The following is a 15,411-nucleotide window of genomic DNA, read 5'->3' on the forward strand; positions in this document are numbered from 1 at the left end:
GAGAGCATGGCCAAACTGTTGGCCCATCACGACCAATCCATCGCCCAGGAAAGGTCATATCGAGATAGGCACGGACGTCCAAACCCCAATGAGGCGGTGCACCGTCTTGCTGAAACAAGACATCGGGGTGATACTGAAGCAGCTGAAGAACAGCATACAGTTGCAACATGTCCAGATACACTGCAGATGTGATGGTAGCCTCAGCGAAGAAGAATGGCCCGATAATTCACTCGTGCAATAGCGCGCACCAAACATTCACCTTTGGACTGCCTCTGGTGTACTCCATGACCTCACCAGGGGGTTGTGAACCCCAAATGCACACATTATGGCGATTCACTACTCCACTGACAAAAAAGGTCTCTTCGTCAGAAAAGGCAATTCGTCTGAGATAACCATTGTTGTCCTCAATATGTGATAGCATTTCGACCGCAAAGTCATATCGATGTGTACTGTCATTGGGCAACAAGGCCTGAACGATTTTCACTTTGTATGGAAGAAACAATAAAAGTTTGTGTAAAATGTCATGGAGAGAGCTTTTTGGTATCTGTAATTCACGTGAGGCCCTGCGCACCGATTTCTTCGGACTTCGCAGAAAAGACTGCCTCACAGCTTCCACCCTGTCTGCTGAGGTTCTTGGTCGACCAGACCTCGGAAGGTCAGCAACCGATCCTGTGCTCTTGAACTTCTCATACCAGGCTGTAATGTTCTTGACATCAGGTGGATTCCTTCCAAATGTTGTCTGGAAATGTCTCTACACTGTGGTTGATGATCGTGTCTCATGGTACCACAGGACACACTGTGCCTTCTCCTGATTGGTTAACATGGCTTCTTGGGCACTGCACCTCATCCACTACTTAGGTACTGCGAACCTAAAACAGAAAAAAAACTTTGATAGTTTGTAAACAATTCGACACAAGTTTCATATTTGTATCTTACTTCTAGCCGAGTTATCAATTTATGTAATCGGGGAAAGACTTTTCGGACACCCTATAGAATTAAACTAAGAGAATTAAACTTTCAGTAGAGAGTAACATAATTGCCAATTGTCAGATGAATGATACAAAAAATAAACTTGAAGTTAATACAGAAGTAGTTCAAAATACGTACTTTTTTTAAAATTGCTTGGCAAGATCAGCCAGATTTCCAGAATTCTTGTAGACTCAAGAATGAGCTAAAAGCTTCTTGTAAATGCAGTTCCAAGTAATAGCCAAGCATCATTTGTTAATTTGCTAAAACAGACTTGAAATTCAACTTGAAGAATTTCAGGCTTCAAATTTTAACTTCTAAATTCATGGCTTTGGTTCTACTTTTTGTTTACTATTCCGTAATCTTTTACATGCCAATGTTCCATAAATGGAACATCGAATTTAAAATTTTATAAAAAACACAATTTTATTAATATTGCTTTGTATAAATTATTACATGGAGAGTAAATATGGATTATGTTTTAGTAGCAATGCAATTGTTCTAAAAGAAAAATTATCTTGATAAAAAAATTCATTATTTCACCTTTTTTCCTTCTTTTCTAAGAGCAAAATTCAGAAATTCATATAAAATTAAAAATTCAACAAATGTTTTTAAAACTCAATGAGGATATTTAAAAAGGATCATTTTATGCATAGACAGTAAGTTACCATAGAAAGATGATTATTATTTTTTACTTTGAGGTAAGAAATGTGGATGTTTCAGAAAGGGAACATTGGCGTGTAAAGGTATATTTTTTAACATGATGAAATTACTTTGATTGCCGTGAATTAGAGGCATGGAGAATGATTTTCCAAATGTGAAAAGTTCCAGTAAGCGTGGAAAACAGATGTTTATGACTGTTGATCTGTTTTCGACTTCTGTATATTCCCCTCCTCTCCTTTCACACATTCCCGTAAGGGTTTTGAAGTGAGTTACTCACAGCTGCTAGAGAAAAGCACGTAGCGTTTCTTGATAGGCTAGATGCTAGAGGTTGTTTATGACTCAGTGAAAAAGGCGTATATTTTGGAGTGTGGATTTCATTATTTCCCCATTGTTTGCATTTTTTTTTTTTTTTTTTTTTTTTTTTTTTTTTTCAGTTTGTGAAGATTCGATACACTGATAAGATGGGTCATTCAAAACCATTTCAGTCTATTGAAGAAGCATTGGAATATTTTTATACATTATCAGATGATGAAGAGTGTATTGATATTTGTCAACTGCCTCCAAAAGAAACCGGATGTTTGACAGATGAGGAAGATGTAAATGAAGATATTTTTTAGCCTGTTCTGCCAGCGGATGTATGTGGAAAAATCGAAATTTTTAATAAAATAGATGATGAAATATTTCAAGAAATTTTGTTTGATCCTAAAGAACCTTCATCTTCAAAGGGAAGGAAGAATTTGAAGCCAAAACTAAATGCAAAAGAGAAAAACATTTAACATCCATGGGGGGAAAATTTTAATTTTAACAAAATTCTAAAAACTGGCAGCATTGAAAATATTTGCGAAGTGTTTCCTGAACTAGTTACTTTATCTCCAGTTGAAATTTTTCACAAATTCCTAACTAGAGAATATTTGCTGCATTTAACAAATATGACAGGTCTTTACGTAATGCAGAAAGGAGAAGTTTTAGCAGTAGATGAAAACAATATTGGACAGTTTTTTGGATTACTGTTGTTTAGTGGGTATCATGGAGTACCTGGCGAAGATTTATACTGGAGCACTCAAGAAGATTTATCTGTCCCAGTAGTTTATTCTGCAATGCCAAGAAATAGATTTTGAAAACTGAAAATATATTTTCATATTATAAATAATACGAATTTGGCATTAGGAGATAAAACAGGAAAAGTTTCTCCTTTTTATGAAGAACTGGAAAAAAACTTTCAACATTTCGGCATCTTCCATTCCTGCAGTGTGAATTTTTGTATGGAGATTATTTGTTACTTGTTTCTACAACTCTTTTCCTTGTTTCAGTATAAACTGCTAACAATTAATGTAGAATTCGTTTATAAATTCTTTCTTATCAACTATGTAATTTTTGTTTCGATTTATTATGAAAGCTTCATATCTTCTCCTAAGAAATTTTTGTTAAGTAGCTTTGTGTTTATAAAGGTGTAGGCTCCCTATTTTTCTGCTTAATCTATGTTACTTCCGAATAACGTTGACAAATTCACTTGCTAATGCTGAAAAAGTGCAGACAAAAATGAAGCTTCGAATTAGGATGTCGATAATCATGTTTAACAAAAATCACGTAAAAAAACTGTTTCCCGCCAATGTTCCTTTTATGGAACATGTTATAAATCATAAAAAAAATTTTTTTAGTTATTTTTTTCTTTTTTCATAATTCTTATGTTTGAGTTTTAAATCAATTTTACACACAAAAAAAAAAAAAAAAACCCCGTTTATTTTACTTTCACATCATAGTTTGGTGTGTAAAAGGTTAATTTCATTCAGTTTTATTCTTTAATTTCATTCAGATGAAGGAAATTTTATTTTTATTCTTTAATTTCATTCAGGTGAGTTTCAGTTCTTATTTCTTGCACAGATTGGAAATCGCTGGTTTAAAATGTAAATTTAATTTTTCACCTCAAGTTTTGTTAAATTAATTTAGCAAAAAAAGTTAGCGGTGTTCCTAATGTTTCATTTTATTATTTGAGAAATTTCTTCAGCACAATTGATTGGTAATTTTTGCAAACAGAGCTGACAGTTATTTGTAAATTCAAACTGATAGAGTAATATGTGTGAGATATCGGCTTATAGAGTAATATGAGAGCTTTTGCTTTGTAAATGTATTATAAAATATGTTTTAAATCTATTGTATGAGCACTGATAATATTTTACAATAAATTTTATTGTATTTTGTTAGGTTCAGATATTTAGGCCTTCTATGTTTGGTAATTTGTTGGAGGAAGTAATGGCTTTACAGAAAAATAAATATCCAAATCGTTCTCTGCCTTGGATTCAGACTACACTATCTGAAGCTGTTTTGAAATTAAACGGAGCTCAAACAGAGGGAATCTTCAGGTAAGTCTGATCATTCTAATTTCCCTTGTACAAGATCTTGTTGCAGAGATGGAAGCATTTCTTATATTCAGAGTTTTATATGATATTTATTTTTGATAACTGATGCTATTTGTAGTTGTCTCTGATACTGAAATCTCTTTCTCTGATACTTTTTGATTTAAAAAAAATTGATGATGTTTGATGTGACCACATTTTATAATACACACATATCCAGCTATAATAGTCTTAATTCTTGCCATACTATCATCAGCATATCTGTTGTTAGGTTAGGTTATGTAAAGCACTCAAAAGCTATCTGCCTAAGCGTCTGAGTGATAAAATCGTTGAACACTGGTAGTTTGTTCCGGGGTTTGAATCTTCATGAATAGGCTGGCTGTATGGGCATTTTTTGGTTTTTTTCATCTGTACTATGTATATGAGCCAGTTTGCCTTAATTGAAATATTCTTTGTAGAATAAAATGTCTGTAGATACGAATAAAAAATAAAGTTTAAATACATTAGATGTGTGTGTGCCCTGACTTGATTGTGATCAGCAAAAATGCATAGTTTGATATAAGCAAAAGCTGCACATTTGTATGTATCAATTGCATTTTATTCTGTTTTTATCACTAATTAACGTTGACTCCAGCTCATGTCATGAAATGAAACTTTTTGGTTATTCCAAAATAATTTTAGAACTTAAATGATCTGCTGAATTTTAATTTAAACTTTGTATTTTGTAGAGTTCCTGGAGATATTGATGAAGTCAATGCCATGAAACTCCAGATTGACCAATGGGAAGTTCCTGAGTGTAATGATCCTCATGTGCCAGCTTCATTGCTGAAGCTGTGGTACAGAGAGCTATATGAACCCCTCATACCAAGCGAGTTTTATGATGAATGCATACAGTTTTGCTTGGATCCTGATGCTGCTGTAGCCATTGTAGGAAAGTTACCAGAAATTAATCGACTTGTACTATCTTATCTTATTCGTTTCCTACAAGTAAGTTGGTTAAGTGACTACTGTATTTTATTATTAAAGTGGCAATTTGTTGTGTTGCGTTATAAAGTGATGGCTACTATGAATTCTTTTTAATTCTATAAGTCACTTTGAGAAAATTATGAAATTTGTTGAATATTTATGTATTTATAAAATTATTTTAATATTGCCTTTGTGTCTCCAGTATTTGTTCTTCTGTATGTTATTTATTTCAACTATTTTAGTTTACATTTACTGAAATGCAGGATATTATAATTTTAACCCCTGAAAATAATTGCTAAGCTCCTCATGTTAATGGATGTAATACTAGAAGGCCTAAATAAATGGATAGATTGATCAGTGCTTAAATTCATCTGGAACATGCCTAGAGTACTTCTCAGTTTTTGTAAGAAGTTATATTTTCAGTTGAGCCAAAATAGAAGAAGCTCTGATATTTTATATTATTTAGTATTTTTAATATTAACTTTTTAATGTAATTTTTTTTTATCGTTTTAACATTTTTTAGTTTTTCATTTACTTATTAATTTTTGTAACCTTTCCTGAGAAGCTTCCATATGGCTCAGACGGTTCTAATTTTAGAAACTAAGCTCTGAAATAAGTAAATAAAAACTGACACAGCAGCTTCAATAGAGAGGCTTATTTAACTCCACTGTTCTGATGTTATTATAGTACACTAATTATTTTTAATCAATTAATTATCAAGAGGAATTAAGAGACTATATTAAGTAGATAAACTAACTAATATTTAAGAAGAAAAAATTAAGAATTTCAATGATTAAATAATAATAAAGTCATGAATATAAGTACCACCTGGAAATTCGTAGAAATATTTTTTAGAAATGCAATAATTGCAGTTTTTTTTAAGAAACTTTGTAACATTTAATATCATTCGTGGTACATAAATAGTTAAGCAAAAATTGAATTTTAGAAATTAATTTTATTTTCTTTAAAATAGACTTTTTTGTGAAATTCATATTAAATTAGAATACTAATAGATTTTACATTTCTACTTTTCTGGTTTATTTACCCGTTACCTATTGTATTTGTCTTTGTAAAAGGAAAAAGAAAGAATGTACATCCATTTCTCTTTTTGTTTTTAATAATTAACAATAAGGGGAAAATGTCTTAGTAAGCATTAAGAAATAAATATCTTTTCTAAAATGTGAGTTTAATTTTAGAGCTTTAAACAGGTAAATTAGTATCTTTTACATTCAAAAGACAAAACTGGGTTGGTGCATAAAGTAAACTTTTTTCCCATTGTACTCCTGTGGGACACTTCATGTTGAATTTTGATGCAGAGATCCTTATGATGTGACTGGCTCTGGAAAACCTCAAGATAAAGATCGATTGTTTCTCTAAAGCAGTTATTCTAGTTGATTCCAAAGCAGCCATTCAGGGTGTAGTTATAAATCATGACACAGATACCTAGATTATCTCAGAAATAAGACAAACCTTGAACTTTCTTTATAAACACAACAAAACAATAATTTTCAATGGATCCTTTCACATGTAGGTATCGACAGTAGCAGGAAAACAGATTCACTATCCAAGAGAGGAACACTTGCACTACAAGACAGTAAACCACATCATCCAGAGTTACTTGAAAAGCATATTTTTTTAATTAATGGATACTCTTAAATCTGACCAGGCAGCAAAAGCAACAGGCAAATCCTGAGCTAACATTCAATGAACAAGTGGAAAAAAATTTGTCATGGAAAGACACATGGAAAAAGTTTTGTCAAAACCCCCGTAAAGAGGCTGTGTCAAACTTCAGACTACAAACAGGTTACGATTGCATGGCACATCATCTCATTCTCGGGGTTGCCTTCATCTGAGAAGGTTGTGCGTCCCTGCTGGTCTTCCTGACTATTGTTACGTGTCTCTTGCTTGACGTCATCATCTCATGCGCTTAAGTGCTCTGCTATGCCTAACAAACACCGTGCTGTTCTTGTTGATCAGTCCTACGCTATTCTGCATTTCGTGGGTTACTCAGAGGAAAAGGTTAAGGATAAAGAACTTTGAAACGCTCTTAAAAATGTCGATGATTTACAGCTACAACTGAGAGAAGGTAAACCTGCTAAAGCCGCTTTACAAAGAGCAGAAAAGATTTTCTATGCGATCGTGGAATTGGAAGACCTGCAACGTACTTAGTTCTACAATCCTAATCATGCTAAGCAATTTTCGAAGGAGCATAAGTTCACATTCGAACTTCTTCAATGACAACACATTCGAAGAGAGAGGCGGGCTGCAAATTCAACACCTACTGACTCTGCTTGCAAGGTAGATTCGAAGCCGAATACTAAGAAAAAAGATGATAGTGAATGGATACAGCCACAGAAAACTGCCAAGCTGCCTTCAGCTCAGACTCCTCAGCCAAACAAAACTGCTGTTAAAGTAGCTCATACTTCAGAGGATGTTGCAGTAATATCCACAAGCAATAATTATGAGGTCTTGTCTTCAATACCTACTGTGGAACCCATGGACATTAATAATGAAACTCTTGCGAAAAATGACGTGCCTGCAAACGCTGATGTTTCATTGCAAATTTCCAAAAAGGAAAGAGTCCCGCCGATCATTCGCCCCGACTGGAGGTGTCCTGGAACGAAATTAGAAGCCTGTTCTTAAAATACGGAGTACAGAGTTTTATGGGAATGTTGACGAGACAGAAGATAACTGTTTTGTTTGATTCTACTGACCAATGGGATCTGGTGCTTGCTGTTCTGATGAAGAAAGAGATTCAGTTTAGCACCTTCAGAGCTACGAAAGATACTCCCTTAAAGGTGGTTATCAGAGGACTGACAGATGATTCTTCTACTGAGGATATTAAGAAAGAACTATGTGAAGAGGGAGAATGAAATGATGCTGGCAGAGGCATACAGGAAGAAACTACTAGACCTTAAAGTGACTTTCAGAAAATTTAGGAGTAACTGGAGCACAAGGATGTGCTATCGGTGCAACAACTTACCTAGATGTGTGAAGTGCAGTGAAAGTCATCTTACTTACACATGCAAACTACAAAAAGAGGAAAAACCTACCTGTGTAAATTGCAAATTAGACCATGTAGCATCTGCAAAAATTTGCGAATTTTGACCAAAAGCTTCAAAAATTGAACATCCGAAGAAACGTTCTCATTCGACGAATCTCTGATGATATAGAAAGTAAGTCCTCGTCAAATGAGAAGCGCTCACCTGGAAGAACCCCTCCAAATGAGAAATCTTACTCATGCTCAAGGCTCAAAGGATTTCCAGTTTGACAAAAATCTGAAGAAACTGATTTGCAAATTTATGGAATTTGCAGAAAAATGCAAAAAGCTACAGTCACCTCAAGAAAAAGTTCTGCTTGCTCTGGGGATTATAGAAGAGATGATCAAAGCGAACTTCTAACTTAGTTCTCTTCTTGCATGATATCTAACTAATTTTCTGTTTTAGTTTCTCGTGAGTTCTAATAGATGGCACCAGCCTATGGACTTGTCTCATGTTTTTCGCATGAACTTAGCTGTTATGATGATTTTCCTCTCGTGCCTGTGATGTCTGGGTACTCTTCTGCAACTCAAGATTCTTCCCGCTGGAACTACTGTCCGGCATTTCGAACGTCATGTGCCTTTGCCTTGCGCGATATTCCGACTATAATGATGTGGATGTGGCACATCATCTTAATAAAATTGCCATCCTTCCATCTAGTATATGCCAAATTTGCAATTCGGGTATCATGAATGCAGAGCATCTTCTTATATGCCCAGAACTAGATAAAGAGTCTCAGAACATGGTGAGATAAGTAAACTATATTGGAATGCCAGAGTTTTCATGAACTCTTTGTAAAGACATCTTATATGTTCCTTTCCTTGTTTCTTAAATTTTTAACGTTTGTTCCCGTGTTCATTTATTCTTATTCTTTATAAATGTTTGTTCTTTTTTATTATTTATTATTGTTCATGCGTGATACTTGAGCTGTTTTATATGTTTCGATTGATATTTCCAATAAAGCCATGTGTCACAACAACATCTTTTACATTATATAAAACTGATAAATTTTGTACTATTTTTTTAACAGGTCTTTGCTGCCGAACAGAATGCAACTGTAACCAAAATGGATGCTAGCAATCTGGCTATGGTGATGGCTCCGAACTGCTTACGTTGCATGTCTGATGACCCCAGAGTTATTTTTGAAAACACCAGAAAAGAAATGGCCTTTGTTAAGATGCTCATTGAGAATTTAGATACCACTTATATGGAAGGTGTCATGTGAAAAAAAAAAGATACATGAAATATTTTAAATAAACTGGTCCCGGTTAACTGAATTTATGGCAAAAATGATAACTGTATGAAAATAAGTTCATGTTCATAGTTAATAAGAAATATGTATATTAGATCAATGTACAGCTTCTTAACATTGTCTAGCTCTAATTTCATTTTAGCTTGAAAATGTGGATCACTTTTACCGCAGTTGGTGTTTCCCATGATCATTATAATCTGAGCATTTCCTTAATGATATGCTGTTAAGGGGTTCTCTTAAGATAATTTCATTCATATTGTAGAAATAAAGCACATGTAGTCTCATGCAGTTTTTAAATTGATCTTTATTGGACAATTTCTGAAATTCAAACTTATTTTAGTAGCAGAGTGTAATTCTTTTTAATTGATTCTTGATGGATATGATTTCTGAAATTATGGAATAAATGTTAGAGATACTCAAAATAAACACACACTGCATTTTTTCATATCACATTTTAGATTAAAATACTGAGCAAGATTAGTTAACATACTACATTACATTTGCAATACCTAAAGTGGGGAGTAAGACTCATTTGAAATACAAGAAATAATAGCTTGCTGTACATAATGCATTTGATATTTGGGAAACACTTTTTTTAGAAAAACTAAATATTTACTGAATTAGTATAAGTTGTGAAACACTACTGATTTTTTTACATTATCTTAATAATTATCAGATAATGTCAAAAAAATGTTTCATGATCTTTCGTTATGGAAAAATTTTTTTGTCAAATATTAAAGAAAGATAAATATTTCTATATTTATGTTAAAAAAAAGAGTGAGTTAAATATTGAAAATAATATTTTGTTCTTTTAAAAAATGTATATTTTTCAAATGTGTTTTCCAGTGGGAGTATCAGTCACGTAATGCCTCACTATAACTGCTCAAAGTATATCAGATACTGGTTATATCATAGATTTTATATTTATCAATGCCATGTTTACCTTAAATATATAGAACTTGATTCAGAAGTAACTCCTGTTGTTCTATGTTTTCAAGGAACTAATCTATCTGTTCATGTTATGTGCAAGGCAGTACTTATAACCTCCATATTTATCAAGGAAAGCAATTAAAGAGTAAGCATTCATCAAGCATGAGCGGCCTTTTGTCGGTATTAGATGTTTACCGCGCTGTATGTCGTTAAATACTGTTTTCATCAGATGTTTTATTTTGCATTACATAATTGTTATTGTTTGAGTAGAATTCAGTACTTCTATTTCTGTGTACTTAGTGAGATTTTATTATCATTATAAAATTATTCCTTCAGCCCAGTGATCGTCAAATGCATCTTTTCAAAGGCTTCCGTATTCTGGAATTATATTTCAGATATTTTATATACCCTGTGCGCTGTTTTATTTGATAATGTTAGCGGTATTTGTAGGTATTAAAATGTGTACATAAATTTCTTTTCCAAAACTTCCATCTTAATTGTTAAATTTTAAAATCATCAAAATTTTGGTAACATTTTATTATTGTGAATCATTAAATAATTAAGTGACCTCAGTGGTCAAACTGAAGAGCAAAAGAAGTATAATATTGTTATCAGATTTTTGTATCAAAAAGCAAAATTTATGATATTTCTGTAAGCCATTTGATGAGACAATGCTGTTGAAAAAAAAAAAAATTTTTTCATTGTTAAATCTTAAGAGGTTTTTAAAATGGCATGAGATTTGTTCATATGAACATTCATATGCGTGTAACATATGTAGGTATTTTGGAAAACCTAAGCTATTATTTACTTAAATTCATATAGTTCTTAAACTAGTAAAATAGATGTATGAGCTACTACAAGATTATAAACTGCATTGTCAGTATGTACTTAGTAAACTTTTATCTTAACCAGATAGTATTATTGAAGAAAATCTTTTTATGTAGTAAACTTAATTTTGAGATGCTAATATTTAAGTCAGTATGCAAGCTTACTTAATTATTCTGTACCTGCTTTCATAAAGCACAGAGAGAAAATATATTGCTGTATAAATAGTACATAGTACATTTTTGTTTTTGTTTAACTATTCAACCATATATATGAGAAAGTGCCCTATTTGTATATAGTTGTATATGATGTAGAATCACAAACTGTATTCCAACTCTTGTAAAATTAGATATTGTTTATGTGTCAAAAGAATAAAGCTTTTCCAGGTCACATGACTAAAGTATGACTGGATAAATTATAGTCTGTTGTGTATCTTTTAATTTTTCCTTTCTCACATGAAATAATTACAGTATCTGTTGCATTCTTAATTTATAGCCTTTTCTAGATAATGGTGGTGTTTTGAGAAGTTGGTTGTCGGTAGCAAAATAACAACTTAAAATTTTGCCAGAAGCATACAGCCATCTTACCTGATAAACATATTCTAACAAAACACATTGAAATTTCTGTTTATATTTCCACAGGAAATATTTCCATATTGGAGCTCAATCATTGCTATATCATGGTAGGCAGGTCTTTTAAAGTCATTAAAAGTCTTTTAAATATTAAAATGTCATTTAAATTAAAATCTTATTTAAAATCTTTTAAATGTTCTTATTATCTTTTAAATGTTTTTATTTGTTTAAGTCTGTTAAATGGTAAATCACAAAGGTTGTGCATTAATGTCTTTCCCGTTTCAAAGCCAAAACAATTGGCACAAATTAACTTTTAGGTAATTTACCTCGAGATCGAGTGAATCAAAATTACATGTTTCAGGTATTGATTTTGGCTGTATTTTCTTTATCAGATACAAGCATCACGGAAGAGGTGTTTTATAGTAAAATTTACCTTTGTATTTTCATTTGTTTCATAACTTGTGCCATAAAACTAAACTAAACTCAGTAGCACAACAGTCCAAGTGGGCCATCGCCTGCAGTGCCCCGAAGTCTGCTTTCTTGATCATGGGCCCTGGAGTGCATTAGCATATGCCTGGGCAAGTTAGCTTGCTGCAGGATCCCCAGTGTTTAGTCCCCAAGCGAACTTGATACTCATTTTATCGACCCACTATAGGGATAAATGGCTGAGTCAACCTTGCCCAGCCTGGGCATCAAACCCTGAACCTGTGGCACAGCTGTGCAATATGCTAACCACTTCAACACCAGGTAGTGTCAACTTGTGCCATCCATTTAGAAATTTTTATAAATATTACATCTGAATCATTTATTGCTTTCTTTAAAAGATTCTTTTCTGGATGTGGTAAAAGTAGCAAATTGTTTTTGAGATACATTAGATCGTTATTAATTAGTAATTTTTTATCTGTATATCGTCTTTTAAACTATTCACTGGCATAATTAGTGCAATTGCTACTCGAGACAATCCGTTTGCCATCTCTCTCTCTCTCCATGTACACTAAAAGATTACAAAATATCAGAACGAAATATGTGGAAGATGTTTTTGCACTGTTTCTGCACTGATAATCTATACAACGAATTACTATAATGCTATATTTCACATGAAAAATATTAGCCAAAATGCGTGCTGCCCCAAGTGGATCGCTCTCTTCGTTACACCATTGGAACTAAGCAAAATTATGAGATGGAAATTAAATTGTAGTATTTTGTATGATTATGTATACATTGCTCTATGTTCCATCTGTTCATAAGATTTCACTCCTAATATAGTGTTAGTGCTCTTGGCTGCTGTATCACTGGGTTTGGTTTCGATTCCCGGAGAAGGCATGGATGTTTGTAAGGGTATACTTTCTGTAAGGCAAAACGACATTCAAAATATATGGCGAGCCGAAAGACTTGCCGAGTGGTTGGTGGCAGGGAAGATGGAGACCTTCAAACCGGCCCCTGGGTGCTCTCTATCAAATTTCGGCGGAGCTTAACAGTTAGTAATGCCTAATGTGCCTTGCTCTAACCAGTACCTGTTTGAATGATGTCTGTTATCCTATTCTACAAGACAAAAGCGGTGGGCAATATGTAATTCGACATTTGTACATCTAGTACTCAATCGTTGCAGATTTACCTGGAAACTGAAAATTCTGCAACAATGCTTTCGAGACGTGAAATTTGTTTCTCATAGGCAGTGTATTACAGAGGATACATTTGAAATTTGATAGAATTATTGGAGTATTGTAGGTAATGTTTGCATCATATAAAAAAACACTTCTTGAATTTTACTTTAAGGGGACTGATACACTGTAAAACCCATAAGATCTTCGAATATGTGACTGTTGCAAGAATTGGGATAACTTATTTATTTTAAAAGCAATTACTTCCAACTTTTTACAGCTGACTACATAATATAACTGCTTTCTGACATAGTAATCAGAAAGTTTGTGTTGCCATAAATATTTTTATAATTTAATCCACTTTGTGACAAAATCTTTCAGCATGTTTCCACCTTGCCCGCACAGTTTAAAACATTCTGTCGCATAATTTATATCCATATTTAATATTGTTGCGTTATTTTCTTCTTTCACGTTCGTACGGGGTTCGTGAGGATTTGGAGTTAATAATGACTATACTACTTGATGTAGTATCAAAACACACTTTATTGGCCAGTATTGTCAGGACAGCTCCAAAACACGTTTTTAAAGTCGTCGATGAACTACTATAAACATACTGACACAATCAGCGACACAGCCTCCAGTTTATCAGGCTATCACGGCAAAGCACCCGAGTACAGCTCCCGACTCTGCTTGGTCGTTCTCGGAACTCCACGTATTCTCGAGACTCTCCACGCTACAACTTGCGATGCACTCGACGACACACAGAGCACGGCTCCCGACTCTTCGGTTCAGTCGTTCCCGGAGCTCAACATGCTCTCTCGACGATGCACTAACCGCGATACACTACGAAACTCTTTCTCGACAACCCACTCGGCACTCGCTGCCCGGCTGTCAACTCTGCAGGTCGCTAGAGGAGACACCAACTCGATACTAACTAACTCTCCGCATACCAGCAGGGTTTATATAGCTTTTGGCTGGTGTTCGAGAACTGAGCTAAACCGGTAAGAATTTGTTCCAGAAAGTTCTCCATCTGTCCATGGCATATCGCCAATTTTGTCACTGAATGGGCGATTTCTCGCCAAATGTAGCAACACGGCTTACCTTTCCATTTTATGGCAACCCTAAACCTGCTTTGCGGGAAAGCTATGTCACCGCGCCTGTACGTTTTGTAACAATATATAGCTTCTATAACATTTGGAAGAACCAAAAATGCTAAGAATTTCATGTTAAATTTTTATTTGGAGTTGAGTTTATAAAACATATTTTATTAAAAAAATCTGTAATGTTTTCGTGCATAAAATTTTTTAATATTAAAATATTCATCAGATTTTTGGTTCAGTTAGAAAATAATGATACAAAGAATTCCATCCAATTTCAAGTATGTACCATTAACCATTTTTAAAATATGCACGCAAGGTGGAAACATGACGAAAAGTTTTGTCACAAAGCGGATTAAATTACAAAAATATTTGTGGGAACACAAACTTTTTGGTTACTAGTTCCCAAAGCAGCTGTGTTATGGAGTCAGCTGTAAAAAGTTGGAAGTAATTGCTTTTAAAATAAATAAAATATCCCAATTCTTGCAATAATAAAACTGAACGCATATCTAATACTCGAAGATGATTTAAGAGATTAATATACATATTTCGTTATATACAGTTTGTTCACAATAAATGAAATTATGATACTGAATAAATTTAGAAGAAGCCGCCCAGACGGGAAAGTGGTTAGGGACCTTGAGTGCCGTATCGGGGGCTCGGATTCGAATCCCGGAGAAGGCATGGATGTACACTGCCCCCCCCAAAAGACAGCTCTCTATATATCCCGTTCTATTGGGCCGATGGACGAAATTCAAATTGCGTTTTCCATGTCTCGAAAGCGCGATTTAGGATATATATTAGATTTAAATATAGCAATTATTCTAACGTAGATATTTTGACAAAAAATCGGACTTTTCTGAAAGAACATGACAGTTTTTTTATGTCATGTTCGATTCTCCGATTCAAATTATGTCTAAATATTAAATTTTGTAAAACTTGGTGCGAAATTTACCGAGAAATTCAAAAATTTATCTTGGCGTATTTTTTTCAGTTTGCGCCAAGAATAATTTACTTGGCGAACTTAATTTATAGCAACCTAATTTTTCATTCCTGTTTTGCATTGCAGATGAGCGGGGAAAAAAGGTCATTGTTCATACTCCGTGGTTCATACTTTCAAATAATAGTGCGTGAACTGCATTTGGCG

General features: G+C 33.7%; 1 protein-coding gene across 4 annotated transcripts in view; it reads left to right on the forward strand.

Moving 5' to 3' along the window:
* Positions 1-11,409, forward strand: part of LOC146997469 (rho GTPase-activating protein 39-like) — a 256,069-nt gene extending 244,660 nt beyond the window's left edge. For all 4 annotated transcript variants that reach the window (XM_085814492.1, XM_085814495.1, XM_085814494.1 and 1 more), the window contains 3 exons: positions 3,832-3,989; positions 4,712-4,970; positions 9,018-11,409. In XM_085814492.1, the coding sequence (XP_085670618.1) occupies positions 3,832-3,989; positions 4,712-4,970; positions 9,018-9,212 (612 nt within the window). In that variant the 3' untranslated portion in view covers positions 9,213-11,409. The remainder of the gene's footprint in view (positions 1-3,831; positions 3,990-4,711; positions 4,971-9,017) is intronic.
* The last annotated feature ends 4,002 nt before the right edge of the window (positions 11,410-15,411 follow it).

The sequence above is a fragment of the Stegodyphus dumicola genome, chromosome 4 (genome assembly GCF_044657685.1).
Source record: "Stegodyphus dumicola isolate Sdum_Otavi_A_Nest chromosome 4, ASM4465768v1".
Taxonomy (NCBI): domain Eukaryota; kingdom Metazoa; phylum Arthropoda; class Arachnida; order Araneae; family Eresidae; genus Stegodyphus; species Stegodyphus dumicola.